Below are 21956 nucleotides of genomic sequence, written 5' to 3'. Positions count from 1 at the left end.
GATAAATACTTTGGACAAGAAGAGAATAGAAGCTTTCGAAATGTGGTGCTACAGAAGAATGCTGAAGATTAGATGGGTAGATCACACAACTAATGAGGAGGTATTGAATAGAATTGGGGAGAAGAGGAGTTTGTGGCTCAACTTGACTAGAAGAAGGGATCAGTTGGTAGGACATGTTCCGAGGCATCAACGGATCACCAATTTAGTATTGGAGGGCAGCGTGGAGGGTAAAAATCGTAGAGGGAGAGCAAGGGATGAATACACTTAGCAGATTCAGAAGGATGTAGGCTGCAATACGTACTGGGAGATGAAGAAGCTTGCACAGGATAGAGTGGCATGGAGAGCTGCATCAAACCAGTCTCAGGACTGAAGACCACAACAACAACAACATATGTCAGTTGTACACCATATTAGATTGTGCTATTATTTTAATGTAATATATTTAACTGTTTTATGAAACTATATTACACACTTACAATTAGTGATGGTATTGAATTAATTTTACTGTAATGTACCATGTACTTGAAACTGTGTGTTAATGTACAAAATAAACCATGCCCTTTATGGGTGGTATGATGAAAGTGATGCTTAACAAATAAAAAGATACCGGTAGTTATCAGAGAACGCATTTACTAATGTTTGATAGTAGGCTACGTCTTATGAGAAGGATCCGATTATAAATTGTTTCATTAGTTTCTTTTTCGATCTCGGTGGATTTGACTTTCTTCTATATTGCGATTCCTTTTCTCCCAGAAATCACACTGTTAACATTTCGCGTTTTAGCCAGATTTCTGTACATAGTGTTATGTGAGCTGCACTGCTTTTTTGGGAGAACTACAAACTCTGTTGCATATACTTCAGCAATTCATCAATAGAATTTTAATAGGTGTACCCTTGGCTGCAGGTGGCACTTCCTTGGATCAGTTTTCTTGTCCATTATATTACGTGGTTACTACTGAGAGGTCTGTGTGAAGGGTGGTCTAGGAATTTGAGGAAAAGAATCAACAGGATCTGTATAATCAGCGTAGTTCTGAATTAATATTGGACATATTATTAAAATAAATACAGAAACCAGTTTGATATTTACGACACGATCTAATACATGTAGGTTACTGAGGCCGACATTTGCACTTTTTGTTGATAAGAAGCGGAAGAAAAGTTAAAATACGTTTGTTCTAAGTGTTTCCAATTCAGTTGCACGACTTTTGGTTTGGTAATTGGCAACACAAGTTTGGTCAGCATCGTGTATAAAATCTTTGGGGTAGCAGACTTCTGCTGTTTATGCGTTTTTGGACAGATTTTCATAGTTTTATTTACATGCCAATAGATGGCTCCTCCGGTAGCTAAGAAAGAAACCAAAACAACACATTCGCTATAAAATTTAGAGAGGGAGGATGGGGAAAACTGAGTTTTTTTCTTTTTTAGTATAGGAAATTATATTTTTCAGAGGTGAGCCAGTAATGTCGTCCTGACGAACATTAACCTCAAACTCAACCGTCTACATATGTCTAACTCTCCCTTACCATAATACTGGATCTTGCCTAAGTTTGAACGATGTTTATGATTCATTCCGTGGTTTGTTTAAGTCTGTTTCCGGTTTACGAAGGAAGACGGTGCAATTGTAACAGACAGCTTGCCTCTACGGTTGTGGACGGTGGTGTGTGAGAGGTTATTGCACTCATTAATTTGACGTGAAGTACACTGTCATAACTGTTTGGAATGTTGGTGGTTGAAATAACTTAGTTTGTGTGGTGTCTTAGGCGCTATTATCTTAACCTTATGTCATTCAGAGAAACGAAATTGTCATTTACAGGATACTAAGCTAAAATGATAATCTAAAAAACCGGAAGCACACATCCGACCAATTGATTTATGACCACAGTGAGTATTTATATATTTCTTTTTATTATGTTTGTTAGCGTACAGATTTTCGTGTTAACATTTTTTGAACTGTGTAAACAAATTTTGTGTTGCGTTGAAGGGGTGCAGATTTTTGGTGACAGATAGGACAGAACCAACTTTCATAACGGTCAGGCATACAACTTTCATTAGTAGGATCCAAATTGACCAATATGCCGTAAATTTACGGGATATCTTGTGTGTTCTGACGCTGCAGAAGTGGAAATTACTTAGTTTCATAAAGATGTGCGGCAAGCATTTTTACATTAAATGTAATATCAGTTGTTGTTGTTTGTCAGATATATATTTTTTTTCCATGCGGGAGCTAATCTATCACATTGAGTACGAGACTCCTTAGTCAACTATGTTCCTTTATAACAGTTATTTTACGAGAAAATAGTGAATATCAATCCATCTGTTCATACCTCCTTCTGCTTAGAAGGTGGAAACTGTAACATTCCGTGCACATCTGTAGCCTATTGCATAGTTGTCCATTAATTTACCTGTTTTCATTTAAAAATTATAATGGAGGAAAAGATTATTGTCATTTTGAGGAAGTTTAAGGACTAGTCATTAGCCTCTGAAATGGTAACTTGATTAATAGAAATGTATACAATGTAAAACCGCAATGAACTACTGTCCCTTTATCATCCTAATTTACACATTTCATTCCATCTGCTTTTAGAGTAGACAACTTACATGTTGCTTATTCACCTAGTTGAAAAAGCCTATTTTTATATTTTATGGTGTTCTTATATCACACAAATTATTTCTTTGAAAACAGTACAAACTTCTCTCAGATGTACTTGTAATGGTATTCTGTATACATCGCTATATATGAACTATGAGAAGCATGCATATGACAATCTAAATTTTTGGAAAACAGACTTTGCATTCCCATGATTAGGCCATTCTGGCAATCCCAGCAGTAACGGGCTTGAAAGAAAAGCTATGTGTAACAACAGTGCCATTGTGCTCTAGTTATATGAACTTCTTTAACTAATTATATAAAATGCGGCCAAAGTTAAGTTATAGGGCTCTCCCCACCCTTATATATATTTTTTATAGTTTCTACGCAATTTACATACATAATATGCACCAAAATACTCGTCAGAAACTTGTCCATTATACGATGATGGTTTTCTAAATTTTCCTTTCAGTGTTAATTTTGATATTAAAAACTTATACCGTATTTACCATGTAATATAGACTCTCCCAGTGTTTCATAGGTGAAAATGCTCTCTTAGAGGTAATTAAGCTATGGCATTTATATTCTTATCTCTTCAAAGTTTTGCTCCCACTTTTCTGTTATGATGCTGAACAGTAGTGTAGCATAAAAGGAAAGTTCTTCCACCCATTTTATGAAAAAGGTAATTATTGTGTAAAATTTGTCATTCTGTCATTAGCAGATGAGTGTTACTTGTTAAGTTTTAACAACTGTTGGTGCAGTGTTAGTATTTCATATGATGCTAATATGTGTTTCTTGTTAGTATGTGTGTTTTCTTGCATTGTGGTCAGATAGCTACTTCCTTGCTGTGCATCATGATGTCGGAAACCTGCGACCATTGCTTCTGTTATAATTGCACACCTGCTTTCTCAGATTAGTGTGGCTTTCTGAACTTTGCTTGTAGAAATAAAAAATATTCTTTAGCTAGAGGATATTCGTTGCTAAAATCTATGTCTCTGTCATTGCTCTCTTGGTTCTCCACTGTTGATTTCACATGTTGTTCTAACCAATTGATCATTTACTAATTTTATTCAAGTTTATATTTCGGCTATGTATTGTAACATTACACAAAATAAGACTGCTCTCTTTACTGAGGGACTGTTGTCATGACAAATTAGTGTCTGGCAGTTTCTTTGGACTCTATTCTTCACTGTGTCATCAGTGTCAGTCATTTCTGTGGCAGTGGATGAACAGTTAATTACGTATGTGCCCTTGGCCATTGCTGGAAAATGTAGTAAGTCTGTTTCAAAGGAATGAAGACCTGAAGGTTCAAATTTTGTGCTTGTAGCAGTATATTTAGTTAATGACGGTTGTCTTCTTATTAGAAAACTAACTGGAGCTTATATATGGGTGTTTATTCCTTCCACTGTTAGAAACATTCTTCATGTTCTTTCCTATGAAGTTTTACAGGAGCCGTTTTTGCCTTGTGCAGAGCTCAAGAACTCCTATACTAAACTGCTTATTATATGTTGCTAATTCATTGATTTGGATGAAACTCGATAAAGTGTAACTTGGAAAACAAGCTTTAAATGTTCTTATACCATAACAGAGAGTTCCTTAGTAACATGAGTAGTGTGTTGAAGTAGTAGGCCTACTTCACCAAGCTTACACCTCACCTCATAAACTCCTGCTGTGTTGAACTGAACAAGTTGGGCCAGACTAGGTTGGAGAAAGAATTTTATGTTTTATAATGACTGAAAAATGTAAGATTAATACCATTTCTTTGATGCATTTCTTTGCCTGATCTGTTACTATGCTGACATATAGGAACGGAATTCAGAATCTTCAATTCAGTGGATCAGCATTTGAAAACATATACCGATAAACTTTTACTGCTAACAAGGTTATCTAGTCAGTGAATGCAGATAACAAAATTGTGTATTGTGGTGTCCAGTGAGACCTTTGTGTTTTTTTTTTTAATTTTTCGCCATCTACTAGTGGATCCCTTGTAAAATATCTCTAAATTGGAATAGCCTTTCCTTTCCCCTAGACGAAGTCTAGATGGATATCATGAACTAACAACCATGATACAATCTTGTATCATGGTTGTTAGTTCATGATTCATACATCATCGATTCATACACTCACACTTGTTGCATAAATCCCACCAAGGATGTGGGATGAAGCAAATCGCACATCATTTTAAAGAGGCAGCTTCTGCAGACTACCTCTGTAAAATACACCAACAACCAATTAAAACTACTGCTAACATACTCACATCAAAATCTATCAATATAAGCAGAAAACAGCTGCTTTGATAAGAGCTCAACATTTTCCTTGTACACTAACCAGTTGCTGTTTTTATCCAATACTTCAAACTAAGTATATAAACTGGTGAGCCAAACAATATGACGACTGCCTACCATGAGACTGGATACCTCCTGTTTGTAACGCAGGCACATGATAGGGTAAGAAAGTTTATAAACAAAGCAAAGAGGAATGGGAATCTTTATGTTGATAATGATATTGACCACAAATGGTGAAGTCCACAGATATTAGTGACTTTGACGGATGGCATATTTTGATGGCATGGTATCTGGGAATGAACACATCAGAAATAGTGAAACTTACCGGTGGTTCACATACTATTGTTGTGAGCACCTTGAGAAGAGATTGAAGGGCTGAGAAACCATGAGTAGGCAGCAAGGTGTTGGACATCCACGGCCCATCACAGAATGTGGAGGTTTGCCTACTCTTTTAAGTGAGATAGACAGCGATATGTGGGAGATTTGATGATAGAGAACAGTGCTAGTGCAGGTATGTCACAGGATAATAAAGTCTGGACACTGGATCAATGGAAATGTTTTGCCTTGTGGGATAAATCATGTTTCTTGTTATGTCAGATTGATGGTCATGAAGAGGTATGCCATCATCCGGGCAATTGGCTGCTCAGAGCATGCACTGCACCACAGGCATGTTGGGGCTAGTATTAGGCTATAGAGGACACTCGTCTGAGTTTTCCTGGCATCTGTGGTAGTAACTGAAGGCACCATGACAGAGCAGATTACGTGAACATTATTCTGGAGCAGGATCATTGCTTCACACGTGAGATCTTTCTCATCTATGATGTCATTTTCCAGCAGGATAAAATCCATGTCGCAAATCCAGTCGCATTCGGGAGGACAATGGTTCAATCCTGCATCTGGCCATCCTGATTTAGTTTTTCTGTGATTTCCCTAAATCACTCCAGGCAAATGCCGAGATGGTTCCTTTGAAAGGATTCAACGAGACCGATGACCTCGCTGTTTGGTCTCTTCCCCCAAACAACCCAACCTAAATCCAGAGTAATGCTACAGTTGTTTTGTGCGATTTGATAGTTAACTCAAGCTGATGGCTTGGGTACTAAATTCTCCTGACATGAACTTGATGGAATACTTCTGGGGTGGTATTCTGTTATTTAACACCAGCTCTTTTATCGCAAACCATTGGCCTGTAATTTATGGGAATTGCATGATCTGTGCATGAATATCTGGTGCCATATAACCCCCCAGAAATGTACTTGGGACTTGTTAAGTCCACACCATCCAGATTTGCTGCTGTATTGTGTTCCATAGGTATCCACATGTTATTGAGCAGGTAGGTCATAATGCTTAGGCTCATCAGTGTGTATGTAAATTTTTGTACTACTACTTTTTGGGCTGTAAATTTCATCGTTCATCCAAAATTCACTTGTATTATTCACCGTTAATACAATTAGGGGGAAAATGTACAGGCCTGTGTGTGGAGAAACCAAGGTTCTGCTGCAAGATATTAGTATTTGAGCTTTGTATAATACTCGTACTGCTTGCTTCTCTAGAATTAATACTTATTTAGCTGCATTGCTCCTGAAGATTATGCCTTACTATACTGTTGTGTGAAAGTATAATAGCTATTCTGGTCAGCACAATGGAAAGGGTCCCACCCCCAGGGGACTCACAGCTCTTTTGTAAGGTTGTGCTTGGCTCACATGGGTTCCCAACCCTTGCTGTTGTCCTTCCTTTTCCATGCCGCATGTCTGTCCTTCTCCTGTTGTGTCTCTCCTCTCTTGGGGACTATGTCTTGTGCACAATCAGGAACCCAAAACTTGTGAAATTTCATTTTTGTCCCTTATTGTTCTGATTTCTCCTGCCCTTCCTCCGCTTTGGCATTTGTGGTCTCCGTTTTTTTGTCTTTCTTCCTCGCTATGCTTGCCCGAAGGCTGGCTTGTGCATAGGGCACGGGTGATTTCCAACCTACCACCACCACCACCACCACCACCACCACCACCACCACCACCACCACCACCACCGAATCCGAGTTTGTGCTCCACATTCCATCACTAATGATCTTGTTGTTGACGGGATGCTAAACGCTAATCTTCTCCCCCCCCCCCCCCCCCCCCAGCACTACTTGGGTCGACAGATAGGGCTCACACGTACCCCCCGATAAAGATCAGGCCCAGGGAGGGATGATTGTTTGAGCTGTTATCTTTCCAATTGTTGATTGGCCCCTCCGCATGGGGTTCGGGAGGTGTGGCCTGAGGCGTGATCAATCACCGAAGGAGAGTGCGCTTCCCTCTGTGGGGGCCACCAGAAGGAAGGAGCGCGTCATTAGAGGTGCTGGTAATCACGGGTATTCCCCCATGATGAAGAGTACTTCAGCTCCATCAACACAACCTCCATCTAATATATAAAAATGGAATGAGCCCAAAGACACAATGAAGCTTCCAGATGCACACCACTATCTCATGGTGTCATGCACAGGAGGAGGTCAGACCTTTTCTACTGTGAATCCAATAGTCATTCATGGAGGGTGTAGATGCAGTTGGAAGCCCACAAAAGCCGTACATTCCCGTTCGCACTGGAACTCTGCTTCAGGAGGCAGACAGTGCCTGTCGAGCCCAAAAACTGCTTAAAACTACACTCTTCCATGCAGATCCTGTTCATGTAGAGACTCGTCGAATATTGAATTCTTCATGTGGTATCATATACACTCAGCTGCTTGATGGTATATGGCTGAGGGAGTTATTCAACATTATCTCTCTTATCAGGGCACGACTGCAGTCCATCGGGTTATGAAGAGAACTAATGCAGAATTAGTGCCTACCTGCACCCTTTTCTTAATGTTTGGTCAAAGCTCCTGTCAAAGCTCAAGGCAGTCTATGAAGTCTTAAACATCAGACCTTATGTACTGCACCCAACACATTGCTGCCAATGTGAACATTATAACCATACTTGCATGTCCTGTAAAAACACAGCCAATTGTGTAACTTGTGGTGAGGATGTTCATGAGGGAGATTGCCCACCTCTTCCCAGCAGCATCAACTGCACTGGCAACCATGCTGCTTCATCCAAATGCCTGGTGTGCCTTGATGAGCAAGTTGTTTGGGAGAGCCAGGTGAAGCAAAAGATACCCCTCAGTATTGCTCACAAAATATTAGCTAGCCAAAAGCCTTGCATAGTACTATCTGACTGTTACAGTGCAGCTAGAATAGACCCAAGATCCTTTCTTACCTGTCATTTTTTTTACCTTTGTCTTACGACTGTTCTTTGGACTTTTGAACATTTCACTCTTTTTCACCTTTTTAACGCTTTTTCCCTCACTTTTTTTACTTTTAAAAGTCTGGTCCGCTTTTTGGGTTTGATCTCCACTTTCCAAATTTTACTGAAGTGTCGGTCATTTGGGGAAGGATGTTTGACTGTGGTGCATTATGTCTCCAATGTGTGCTGTTATTGCACCTACCAATCAAGGGGTCTACCTCTCCACCCGAAATCCAGTGCGATAGCCAATGCGCCATGGTGGGGTTGTCATGCACCCTCTCGGTGGTAGCTTCGTGACAATGCAGAGATCATACTGTCACCCATTTTTTGACACCTTTCCTTGTCAGCCAAGGGGTAGGTGCCTGTCCACTCTGGAGTACTGGGACTCCAGGCAACGGCTATTGTGCCAAGTGGCCTTTGCCTTGGTGGAATGGCGCCAACGGGAAGAGCCTCTGATTGGAGTGAGCGGCTTAGGGGCAGATGATCTGCAATGAAACAGATCAAACGTAATTATGGCTGTGATTTTAATGCAGAAGTTTACAATCCTATGGCATTTTTGTCATTGACATGCCTCAAGACGAGAGCCAGGCAAGGAGAAATGGAAGTGGACAGTTTATCAAGTTCTTGGTTTGTTCCTGCACTGTTGGTGGCTCTTTTGCTACAATGAAACCAATGTTTTTCATTGAAAATGCCTAGTCATCATTTGGCAACAAGGGTGATTAGACGTTTCAAGGTGGCCCCCTGTTAAGACAATGACCAGCAGCCACAGGCTGTGGGCCAAAGAAAAGTATGGTCCTCTTCTCTCCTGGGAGATAAAATGGGGAACTCTTCACAGAATTTGAAGTCTCAGAAGGATAAACAGAAAGATAAGCTACCTGCTGAGGCTTCAGATGTTCCACTCTCCAACCCTGCAGTGGTTGAGCTTGCACACGGATGAAGGATCACACAGTCAGATGGACCACAACGTGATCGTGAAGTAATCACACTCATCTTTTCCATTTGCTACTTTCTCAGACCTGACTCCAATGCTCCTTGAGTGGAACTGTAACAGCTACTGTCGCCATTTGACTGAACTTGTCATTTAATGGCTGCTTACTCCATAATTGGCATAGCACTTCAGGAAACACAGTTTATGGCAACACATGTATGTGCTCTGAAAAGCTACAGCCTCTACCGTACCAATCGCATTAATGTCAAGAGCGTCTCCAGAGTGGTCTGTATCCTCAAAAGCTCTGATATTTTCAGTGAGAAGCTCCCTGCACCCTTCAGCTATTGATCTCTGTTTGCAGCCTTAGTATCTTACCTGGTTCATTGGCATGTCCACGGTGATCTTTGTGACAGTGACTGTTATCCTATCGTTTTCTCCCTCTCCACTCACAGACATCTAGAACATGCTCCACGTTGGTCACTTTTGAAAGCTGATTGGCAGGCTTTCTCCTCTACAGCCACTGTTGCAGCCAGTTATGTGACGGATTTTCACAAATTGGAACAGGATACTGTTGATACTATTACTAATGCTGCAGCAGTGATGATACCCTACTCCTCTGGCTCATCCCTATGACAGCCAGTGCTATGGTGGTCTGAAGATATCGTGACTGTCATTAGGGAACATTGCAGGGCACTTCAACAGCACAAGCACCATCACTTTACGGATAATTTAATAGCATTCAAGAGACTCTGGACAAAAGCATGGTTTTTAATAAAGAAAATGAAGCAGGAGTGTTGGGAGCACTTTGTCTCGACTGTGTGATCCTGCACCCTATTGTCCCAAGTATAGACTAAGCTCCACCACATTCGTGGCAATCCACCATCCTCTGTGGTTCCTGGCATCCCTATCAATGGTAACATCTGCACTGATCCCACGGTACATCCTGAATGTTTTGCAGAATGCTTCGCTAAAGTCTCCGGTTGCAGTACCATTCTCATTTCCTGACCCAGAAGCACCTTATTGAGTGCCATCTGCTATCTTTCCATGCACATGGCTCTCTATCAGATAATGCCCCTTTTGCTAAATACGACCTTTGCAGCACTTTGGCCCCTGGACCCGACAAAATCCATCTTCGTACTGACAACATGAGACATATCCTCAGGCTTTTTAGTCGCATTTGGTGGGAGGGAGTATTTCCCTCTCAATGGTGGGAAGGTGTTACACTCAAGAGCCAAAGAAACTGGTCCATCTGTCTCATATTGTGTAGTAGGCCCCCTGCGAGCACGCAGAAGTGCCGCAGCATGACATGGCATGAACTCAGACTAATGTCTGAAGTAGTGGTGAAGGGAATTGACTCCATGGATCCTGCAGGGCTGTCCACAGATTTGTAAGAGTATGAGGGGGTTGAATTCTCTTGTGAACAGCATGTTGCAAGGCATCCCAGATATGCTCAATAATATTCATGTCAGGGGTGTTTGGTGACCAGCAGAAGTGTTTAAACACAGAAGAATGTTCCTAGAGCCTCTCTGTAGCAATTATGGATGTGTGCATTGTCCTGCTGGCACTGCTCAAGTCTGTCAGAATGCACCAAGGACATGGATGGATGCTGGTATCAGAAAGGATGCTTACATGTGTTTCACCTATCAGAGTCGTATCTAGATGTATCAGGGGTCTCATATCACTCCTACTACACATGCCCCACACCATTACAGAGCCTCCAGCAGCTTGAAAAGTCCCCTGCTTACATGCAGTGTCTATGGGTTTAAGAGGTTGTCTGCATACCTGTACACATCCATCCGCTCGATACCATTTGAAACAAGACTCGTCCCACCAGCCAACATGTTTCCAGTCACCAACAGTACAATGTCAGTGTTGATGGGCCCAAGCGAGGTGTAAAGCTTTGTGTCGTGCAGTCATCGAGGGTACATGCGTGGGCCTTCATGTCCAAAAGCCCATGCCGATGATGTTTCGTTGAATGGTTCGCACGCCGACACTTGTTGATGCCCAGCATTGAAATCTGCAGCAATGTGCAGAAGGGTTGCACTTCTGTCATGTTGAATGATTCTCTTCAGCCGTTGTTGGTCCCGTTCTTGGAGGATCTTTTTCCGGCCGCAGTTATGTCAGAGATTTGACGTTTTACTGGATTCCTGATATTCATGGTACACTTGTGAAATAGTCATATGGGAAAATCCCCACTTCATCGGTACCTCGGAGATGCTGTGCTCTATCACTCGTACGCTGACCATAACACCAAGTTGAAACTCATTTAAATCTTGATAACCTGCCATTGTAGCAGCAGTAACCGATCTAACACCTGTGCCAGAAACTTGTTGCCTTATATGGGCATTGCCAACCACAGTGCCATCATCTTCTGCCCGTTTACATACCTCTGTATTTGAATACCAATGCCTATACCAGTTTCTTTGGCACTTCAGTGTATTATGCCTATCCTAAAACAGGGAAAGGACCCACATATTTTAACTTTCTATTGGCCAATCTCTCTGACAAATGGGTTGTGATCAACTGCATCTTTGTTGGTGCCTTGAAGCCGGAGGGCATATATCACGATTCCAGAGTGGGTTTCAGACTTTCCAGTCCACCACAGATCATTTGGTTCATTTGGAATGTGCAATGCGCAGTGCTTTCATGCATCTCTGATTGCTGTGTTCTTTGACCTAGAGAAGGCATTTGGTATCACCTGCCAACATTACATCCTATCTACACTGGATGAGTAGGGTTTCTAGGGCAGTTTATCCATTTTTATCCAGAATTTTGTTTCTCTCCGATTTTTGAGGTCCTGATAGGTTCGACTCCCAGCAACCAATATGTACAGGAAACTGTAGTCCCTCAGGGATCAGTTCTGAGCGTAATGCTGTTTGCTATTGCCATCAATGGTATTGTAAATGCAGTGGGCCCCACAGTCTTCTTGTCACTGTACTTGGATGATCTTTGTCTGTACTATGCCTCTGCATCAGTGCGCACTGCTGCATGCCATCTTCAGGGTGCTGTCTGGAGAGCCCATGACTGGGCCCTGAATCATGGCTATCAATTTTCTCTTGCAAAATCACGAGTTATGCATTTTTGATGACTCTGGACTGTGCACCCGCACATAAAAATTTATCTTGTTAACCAGTTACTTGAATTCACTGAAACTTTCCAATTCTTAGGTACTTTATTTGACAATGAGCTAATTGCATGAAGCAGCTGAATGATCTCTGTTTTCCTCATGGTGCGTGGACTGCACAGTTCCGAGATTTTACAAAGTGCTGATTTTATCCCACTTTGACTTGGATGTGTTGCAGATTGGTCAGCAGCACCATCCCTACTGAGGTTGCAGGACTCTTTTCGCCACACTGGCATGTGGTTGGCAACGGGGGCCTTCCATACGAGGCCTGTTGACATTCTCCTGCCTGAAGCAGGTGTCCCACTACTGTGTGTTAGATGACAGCAGCTTCATGCAAGTTACACAGTCACAATTTGTCAGATGTCCACCCATCCATGTCACCCAACTCTGTTCCACAACCAACAGTTCAGACTGTTAGCGCATTGTCCAAAACTGGGTAGACCAGCTGGGATTTGACTTGATGTTCCACTGAAGGACCTCCAACAGCCCCCGTTAGTCTCTGTTCATAGAGCTACCTCTTGACACCCCCCCCCCCCCTCCTCCCTCCCTCCACCCATGGTTTGGTGGGCTGTACCATGTCCTGTGATATGCATGGACCTCTTCTGTGGTGCCAAGATTGATGCTGCTCCTACCTTTCAGCAACTCCTATTTCTTTCAATCCTTCACAATTATTCTAATTTGGTATGCATCTACACAAATGGATAGAAAGTCAATGAAAAGGTCTGTTACACTTTTGCACATGGGAGGGGTCATGAGAAGCACTCCGTGGTGAGTGACTGCAGGTTATACACTGCAGAGTTGGTTGCCTTCTCTCAGGTTTTGCAGTACATCAAATCCCAGGTCATGACAAACTGTCTGATCTGTAGTAATTCCAGGAGTTGCTTAAACAGCATAACCCTGTGCTACCCCAAAAATCTTTTGGTAACTAACATCCAGGACCAACTGGCTGACCTCTACAGCTCTGGAAAGACAGTGACCTTCATCTGGACACCGAGCCACATAGGCATTCCAGGAAATGAACTTGCTGATTGTCTAGCTAAAGATGCAACTACAGGAGATCAACTTGACGTTGGGGTACTGGGCACAGGTTCACAATTACAGCTTCGTCGCAATATTTTGAGGCTCTGGGAATTGGTGTGGCAGAGATCTTTCCAGGCCTCTCGGGAAGATGCCATTGTGTTGTGCCGACTACACATCAGCCACACGAGACACACACATGAGATCCTTCTGCATCAGGATAATTCTCCTCACGGCAGCTGCGGTAGTCTACTGATGATAGCACATGTTCTTGTTGAGTGCACCCAACTGGCCCATCTGGGGCACACACTCCGCTTGCCTACCTCAGATGCTTGCAGATGACGTAACAGCTCCTACCGAATTGTTGCAGTTCTTAAGGGAAAGTGGATTTTACTCTAACATAAAACACTCCTACAGTTCCATTGTTAGGGGTGGTTGTAGGGGGGCGGGGGGGGGGGGGGAGGAGGCGGCGAGAGCCTCCCCCTGTGACTTCAAAGTGACTGCAGGTTATTCCCCCCCCCCCCCCCCCCCCCTCCCTCATTGTTTTGCCTTTAGACCCTCTTGTGCAAGACACTGCCTGGATGATCTCTCTTTTCTTTTACCTAGAGTGTTAAAACTACTGTCACGCCCTTTTAAACTCTTTAACGTATTTATATAGTTTGAGCAGCTAAATCCCCATGTTTTTGCTTGTTACATTTTTACGTTTCCCTCATGAGGGACTGATGACCCAGTAGTCTAGTCCCTTTAAACACATAACCACATTAGTTCTCTTAAAGTTCCAGGTGAAGGAACATTTGTGTCAGAAAGCTCAAGGTCTTAAAAATGTTATACCGTTATTATTTATTTTACGTGATTTTTACATAATTTATAAGAAAATTTAATTTTAAATTTTTTTCTAATATCTGTACCAGTCCAGTATGATAATATATGCTCTAAAATCTCATAATATTGTAATGTTGTAACTATATTTATCATTAGTTAGGAATGACTTATTAAATCACTCTCTAAACAATTGAAAGTCCAGGTTGGATCTTCGATTGTGAAAAGGATAGATTGCTGGTCATCATAAAGATGTCACATTGAATTACAGACAGGCACAATGAAAAGACTGTTACGCTTTTGGCCAAAGCCTGCATCACAAACAGAAACACATTCTCTTTCACACAAGCGAGCACACCTCACACACACGACAGCTATCTCTGGCTGTATAGGTCAGACTGTAGTTGTGCCTGTCTGCAACTCAGCGTGTCATCTTTATGGTGAGTACCAATCCATCCTTTCCATAACTGTTAAAACCCCTGTTTGCTTTATATGGAGACAACTATTAATGTGTGAAAATGTTACTGAATAAGTTGATGAATGTGATGTTCCTTTTCAATCTTCTTAGGGTGCTGTCATAAAACTGGAGGATGTCAAGCAGTGGAGCTGGAGATTTGGATGTACTGGAGACAGCTGGTAACACAGTTAGGTCAGGTCCACCTAGATCATGGGCTCGGCTGCGGACTGTAGTGCACGAACTGAGACGACAACTTTCGTCACTTTCAACTGCAGTACCATCACAGATCTCATTCAGGCCTTTACCAGACGGCCGTACTCGGATATACTTTCTGGGCACACCAAAGCGTGGTTGGGAGACAGCGCTGCTCTATGCTGATGCTGGTCCTGGCCCTGGTCCTCCTCCGGGCCCTTACGCTTTGCCCTGGCAGCACGCTGTCGAAGGCGGCTTTCCCAGGGGTATAGCAACAGGAGCAGGCCGCTCGCGTGAGGAACAGTTGTTGTGGGAGCGGCGCAGGCTTGCTTCATTTGGTGTAGCATCGTACGAATTGCACCCTGCCTCTGGGAAGATCATTTTTCCTGCTGGTGGTAGCCTCTTCCAGTGTTTGGACACTGGTTTCTCGGTAAGCCTCTCAGTGAAATATTTTTGCCAGCTTTCAGTCCTTTGTATAAAAACATTGTTTCATGCCTTAATGTTAATGCTTCCTTATGATGAAAGTTCATTCAATTTGCACATGTTTAAACTTGAAAGTTAAAGTTGAGGAAAAATTGACTTTGTGTGTGTTCAAAGTTGTATTATGTTTAACATGATCAGAATTGAGGAGTTGCTTAAAAAATAGCTTGCCAAAAAAGATATTTTTCAAGAGACAAAAAAATATTCTAAATAATTTTATATTATTTCATTCTCAGGTAAATTTTTTATGTTGCTTGAAATGTTCCTGTGACTTCCGAGGAATGTATATGGCATTCTTACACCGAGCTACATGACCTAGGCATAGCTTCAGGGATTGTTTTTCAATGATATAGGGGAGTGTGCTAAAGTATAGTTTCAGGCCCTGGACCCTACTTACACCCCTGTAAAAAGAATGTTATTAATAGAAATCAACAACAGTTAAGTTTTTAAAATTTTTTAGGCTAGGTATAAAGAACACCCCTCGCCCTATTGGCATTGTGTGTTGTGGATAACGTGTTGGTATTGCTAGAGTGAAAAAAAATTCCAAAAAAATCACCACTGAAGATTAGATCATTTGAGAGTGCTGTTATGTAGAAAACATTTTGAGCATTTTAATAGATCACTGATATCTAAGTGTATTGTAAGTTATATAATAATGAAATTGCTGGTTAGATTTTCACGTGTTGAAACTTTTTCCTTTTATTTAAATTCTATACTTACTATTAAATATAAATGTTAATGAACAATTATTACATCTACATCTATACTCGGCAAACCACCGTGAGGTGCATGGCAGAGGCTGCATACCACTGTACCAGTTATTAGGGTTTCCTTCTGTTCCATTCACATATGGAGTCCAGGAAGAATGATTTTTTGAATATTTATGTACATGCAGTAATTATTATAATCTTATGATCCCTATGTGAGCGATATGTATGGGATGGTGGTAGATTTCTAGGGTCATCATTTCAAGCTGGTTCTTGAAACTTTGTTAGTAGACTTTCTCAGGGCAGTTTATGGCTATCTTCAAGAGTCTTCCAGTTCATATCCTTCAGTATCTCTGTGACACTCTCCCATGGATTAAACAAACCTGTGACCATTCGTGCTGCCCTTCTCTGTATATGTTCAATATCCCTGTTAGTCCTCTCTGATACAGGTCCCATACACTTGAGCAGTATTCTAGGACTGGTCGCACAAGTGATTTGTAAGCAATCTCCTTTGCAGGCTGATTGCACTTGTCCAGTATTCTACCAGTAAACCAAAGTGTACCACTTGCTTTGCCCACTGCTGAATCTATGTGATCATTCTACTTCATATTTCTGCAAAGTGTTACACCCAGGTATTTGTATGAGGTGGCTAGTTCAAACAGTGATTCACAGGTATTACAGTCATAGGATACTATATTTTTTCATTTTGTGAAGTGCAAAATTTTACATTTCTGAACATTTAGAGCAAGTTGGCAATCTCTGCACCAGTTTGAAATCTTATCGTCTGACTGAATACCAACCTTTTCCAATAGCAAACCTGACATTTGAAGCCTGCCTTGAACATTTCCGACCATGATCCCAACTTGATCCACCACCATTACCTCAGAATCATCCTTTACAAGCCTTCCAAGAATTCCTCACATCCAGAATTGCTTCACAACCCTTCCTCAGGTCCCTACAACATGACCCTAACCTTTCCTCTGCAGAACTCCAGTCTCTGTGTTCCCTAAAAGCTAACGGCTCTATCATTATCCTCCCAGTGGATAAAGGATCTACCACTGTGGTACTTGACTGACAGGAGTATGTTAGTGAAAGTCTGTGCCAATTGTCTGGCACCTCTACACACAGCTTCTGCCATCAACATCTCATACCTGTGATTCATATTGACCTACAGTCCTTCCTTAAAACCTCAGGCTCCTCACAAGGAGTAACCCCCCAAGCCATATAACTTCTTACCCCACCCAAACCGTGCAGCCCTGCCTTTTATCTTCTTCCTGGGATACACAAACCCAACCATCCTGGCTGCCCTGTAGTTGTTGGCTTTTAAAGGATTCACTAACCGTATATCTGCCTTACTTGATCAACATCTGCAACCCATAGCATAGACTTATGTACTGTAGTAAAAAAAGCATCCATTTCCTTGATCGTCTGAAATGTGTGCCTGTCCCACTCCCACCACACACCTTGCTTGTTACCATTGATGCCACCTCCCTCTATACCAACATCCTCCATATACATGGTCTGCCTGTTGCTGAACATTTCCCCAATCAGCACCCACCAGATTCCAAACCTATGACATCCTTCCCGCTCACCTTAATCAACTTACTTACCAACTACTACTTTACCTTTGAGGGACAGACATACCAACACATCAAGGGTACAGCCATGGGAACCAGAATGGCTGCTTCCTATGCCATCCTTTTCGTGGGTCATTGGAGGGGGCTTTCCTGGGATACATAAGCCTTCAGCCCATGGTTGATGACGTCTTTGCCATATGGACTCATGGTGGGGCTGACCTAAAATTCCTGGTATCTCTAAATACCTTCTCCCATTTAAATTTCACATGGTCCTATTCTGAATTCTGTGCCACTTTCCTTATGTTGATCTTGTCCTCATCAAAGGCCAGTTACACACTTATATCCATGTTAAACTAACAAACAACAGTACTTACATTTTGACAATTGTCATCCCTCTCATGCAGCCTTGGCATTTGAGGCAAACATATTTGTTCGGGTGCAGACACTTTACAGTAATACACCACCATTCTCACCTCAGCCTCCATTGGATATATTTACCCCACCAGCCTGTTCAAAAGCAGATTTCCCAGGCCATCATGCCCAATCCTGGTACTGCCAATCACTCCAAAGAAGCATGCTGCTTCTCACTCAGTACTATCCTGGTTTTGAATGTATTAATCAAATACTTCAAGGCCATGACTTCCTAAAATCATGCCCTGAAATGAGATCCATTCTGTCTCAGATTTTGCACACCACACCTAGAATAGCTTTTCATGCCACCCAATCTGCGCAATATCCTTGTCAGATCCTATGCTCCTTCTGCACCCATTATCCTACCTTTAGCTCCTACCCTTATGACTGTTCCTGCTGCAAGACTTGTCCTGTGCACTCTCTTACCACCATCCTTACCAGCCCTGTAACTGATAAAACATGTAATATCAAAGGGAGAGGCACCTGTGAAACGACACGTCATGTACCATCTGTTATGTAAACACTCTTCACCCTTTTATATGAGGACGACTACCAACAAGTTACCAGACAGGATAAATGGACGTAGGCAGAGGGTGTATACCGGCAACACAACAATATCTTGTTGCAGAGCATGCTGTACTATGCAACTCATGACCTAAGTGCCTGTTTCACTACACACACCATCTGTATACTTTACCCAGACACCAGTTTCTCAGAACTCTGCAGGTAGGAACTAGTGCTACAACACATCATTGGTTCTCGCCACCCACCTGGCTTTAATTAATGTTAATTTCTTCCGTTTCAGCATTTCTTCACAGTAGCTGCTCCTGTCTTCATTCAGCTTAAGTTCTCTGTATCTTTCATTTTATGACGTGTCTGTTTTTCGCTATCCCCCTCCCACCTCTGTTACATACAGTGCAATTGGCTTTTCCCTATTATTAACTCATGCACAATTTTTAACTGTAATCTCTGCCTTGCATATTACCCTTTTTCCATCTTTAAGCTCTCGGGTTTTCAAATCTCGTCCAGTGCAGTCCCCAACAATCAGTCTCTTCTTCTCACTCCGTCTGATAAATCTCCCCTGACCCAGTGTTATGAGTGACTTTTCCAAACTGTACCTCTTTTCCTAAACCTCTTGAGTCCTTTTACTTCATCCTTCTTCCTTCCCCTTCAACACTTCTGCCAGAAGAAGGTGCCACTGGTTCCGAAAGCTTGCATGTGTAAAATCTTTATTTAGATATGTGTTCTGCCATCGCCTGGTGAGCAAATTTTTTATCTATCCAATTACATTATACTGAATATTTATGCAGCTTCTTTCAGATAGTACCTCATTATATGTAAATACATCATCTGCAAGAAAGCCTGATTTTACTATTAATATTGTCTGCAAGGCCATAAATATACACCATGAACAGCAAGGGTCCCAACACATTTCCCTGGGGCCAACCTGAATTACTCTGCATCTGACAATGACTCTCAATCCATTTCACTTGATACCCCAAATGGTCGTACTTTCGCCGATAAGCATAGGTGTGGTACTGAGTCAAATGTGTTTTGAAAATCAAGAAATTCTTCATGTACCCTACTGTCTTGATCCAAAGCTTTCACTATGTCATGTGAGAAAAGTGCAAGTTGGGTTTTGCATGATCGATGTTTTCAATATCCATGTTGGCTGGCATCCAGGAGGTCATTCTGTTCAAAATACCTGATTACATTTGAGATTATAATATGGTCTAAGTGTCTACAACAAATAAATGTTAGGGATATTGGACGGTAGTTTTGTGAATCAATTCTACTACCCTTCTTGTAGAAACGTGTGACCTGTGTCTTTTTTCCAAGATCTGGGTACAGTATTTTGTTCAAGGGATAGATTATAGTTAGAAGACAGGTTAACTCGGCTGCAAATTTAGTGTAGAATCTGATACACATTCTATTGGGCCCTGGAGTTGTGTTCAATTTCAACGATTTCAACTGCTGCTCAACACCACTGACACTAATACTTATTTCATTCATCTTTTCAGTAGTGCAGGGTTTAAATTGGGACAATTCTCCTGGGTTTTCCTTTGTAAAGGAACATTTGAAAACGGAGTGTAATAATGATTTTCTTAATTCTTTTGGTTTGTCTTTATGTTAAAATATTTACTTATGATTGTTTTTTTAACCCTCTTTGTTTATTAAATAATTGTTGATGGTTGGTATCAGCTTTTGCTTTGCTATTCTCAGTTTAACTTTCTGTCTCATTGTCTAGGGACTGGAAACTAACTTTGGCACCACCAACAGTCCTGGCATATGATCAGAATTTGAAAGATAACGTGAAAATATTCTGCTACGGTAGTCACTGAAGGCATCTCTTGACAGCCAAATGCATTTCATTCAGCATCTCTGTATCTGTAGCCCTCCAATTTGTTTTACACGTATTATGCAGTAATCTCTGTTTGCTTAGAAGTTTCTTTACAGTGATTGTATATTGTGGAGGTTCCCTCCCATTATGAACTGTTCTACTGGGATATATCTGTCCAGTTCATGGCCAACTATTCTTTCAAACTTGAGCCAGAGTTCCTCTACATGCCCATGCTCTGTGCTGAAAGTTTCAAGTTCCTCATTGAGATGTGACACTACTGATTTCTTATGTACTTTACTGAACATGTATAGCTTTCTGCTTGTTTTAGTTGTACTTTGTTAGTCATTGTTGCCACAACCTTATCATGGTCACTGGTGCTAGTTTTGATGTGGACATCCTGTAAGAGGTCAGGTCTACTTGTTGCTATTAGATCCAATATATAGGGTGTATCAGAAAGAATATTTCAATTAAAAAAAAAAATAAAAAAAAAATCATAAGTATTGGGCCTATTATGTTTGAGATATGTGCATGAGCAGTGTACTGTTGGAAAGAGCAAACTCTAGAGTTAGAGTAAAAATGGTGTTGGGACAACAGAAAGCATTATGTGTTGTACATTTTGTGCAGTGTGAATGAGTAATAACTGATTAACATAAATTTTGTGCTAGGTATGGTGTGGATTCTCCTACCTTACAGAGCATTAGACAGTGGCATGAACAGTTCCAAGAAACAGGTTGTTTGTGTAAAGGAAAATCGCCAGGCCATCCTGAGACATTGAACGTATCCGCCATAGTTTCACAAGGAGTCTGCAGAAATCCATTCGCCGTGCAGCTCAACAGTTCAGTATGCCCCTCCAATGTCTGTCTGACGTGTTGCATTGATGTTTACACATGAAACCATACAAAATTCAGCTACTGCAAGCTCTTCATGAAAGTAACAAATAATGTGTGGAATTCTGTAATTTCATTCTTGGCAAAATGGATGATGACAGTATTCTTCCATGCTTGGTGTTTAGTGACAAGGCAGCATTCCATTTAAATGGAAAGATGAACTGTCATAATGTGAGAATACGGGGTATGGAACAACCACACGAAGTTGTGCAACATGAGGGGGACTCTCCAAAATTTAATGTGTTTTGTCCAGTTTCATGGGAAAAGGTTTACGGTCCATTTTTCTTTACCGAGAGCACTGTTACGGGAAGCACATATCTCAATATGCTTGAGTAACTTTCTTTTCCCACAGTTGGACACTGATTTGAAGAACTTTATTTACCAACAGGAGCTGGAAGTGCGGGAATTTTTAAATCAAAGGATTACTGAATGATGAATTGATTGAACTGGACCAAATAATTCAGCCTTACTTTATTGGCCTCCAAGGTACCTGACTGTGTGTGATTATTTATTGTGGGCGTTTATAAAAAGCACTCCGTCAGCAGGCCACAAGTGGCCCATCAGGACCATCCGACCGCCGTGTCATCCTGAGTTGAGGATGCAGATAGGAGGGGCGTGTGGTCAGCACACCGCTCTCCCGGTGGTTACAATGGTTTTCTTTGACCGGAGCCGCTACTATTCGGTCGAGTAGCTCCTCAATTTGCATCACGAGGCTGAGTGCACCCCGAAAAATGGCAACAGCACATGGCGGCCGGGATGGTCACCCATCCAAGTGCCAGCCACGCCCGACAGCTCTTAACTTCGGTGATCTGACGGGAACCAGTGTATCCACTGCGGCAAGGCCGTTTATAAAAGACTCTGTTTATGTGCCTCTGTTACCATCGACAATGAA

The 21956-nt window shown here is 41.7% G+C and overlaps 1 protein-coding gene across 3 annotated transcripts in view; it reads left to right on the top strand.

Annotated features, from left to right (window-relative positions):
- Nucleotides 1-1278: 1278 nt before the first annotated feature.
- Nucleotides 1279-21956, top strand: part of LOC126259870 (dipeptidyl peptidase 9) — a 203654-nt gene continuing 182976 nt past the window's right edge. The window contains exons 1-3 of one of the 3 annotated variants that reach the window (XM_049956949.1): nt 1279-1657; nt 1814-1881; nt 14581-15091. In XM_049956949.1, the coding sequence (XP_049812906.1) occupies nt 14603-15091 (489 nt within the window). In that variant the 5' untranslated portion in view covers nt 1279-1657; nt 1814-1881; nt 14581-14602. Of the gene's footprint in view, nt 1882-14580; nt 15092-21956 lie in introns of all 3 variants that reach the window. The other 2 variants (XM_049956939.1, XM_049956932.1) reach the window with 2 other exon arrangements.

The sequence above is a fragment of the Schistocerca nitens genome, chromosome 1 (assembly GCF_023898315.1).
Source record: "Schistocerca nitens isolate TAMUIC-IGC-003100 chromosome 1, iqSchNite1.1, whole genome shotgun sequence".
NCBI classification, from domain to species: Eukaryota; Metazoa; Arthropoda; class Insecta; order Orthoptera; family Acrididae; genus Schistocerca; species Schistocerca nitens.
Note: the sequence above shows the minus strand (reverse complement) of the source record. Positions and strands in the feature narration are given on the sequence as shown.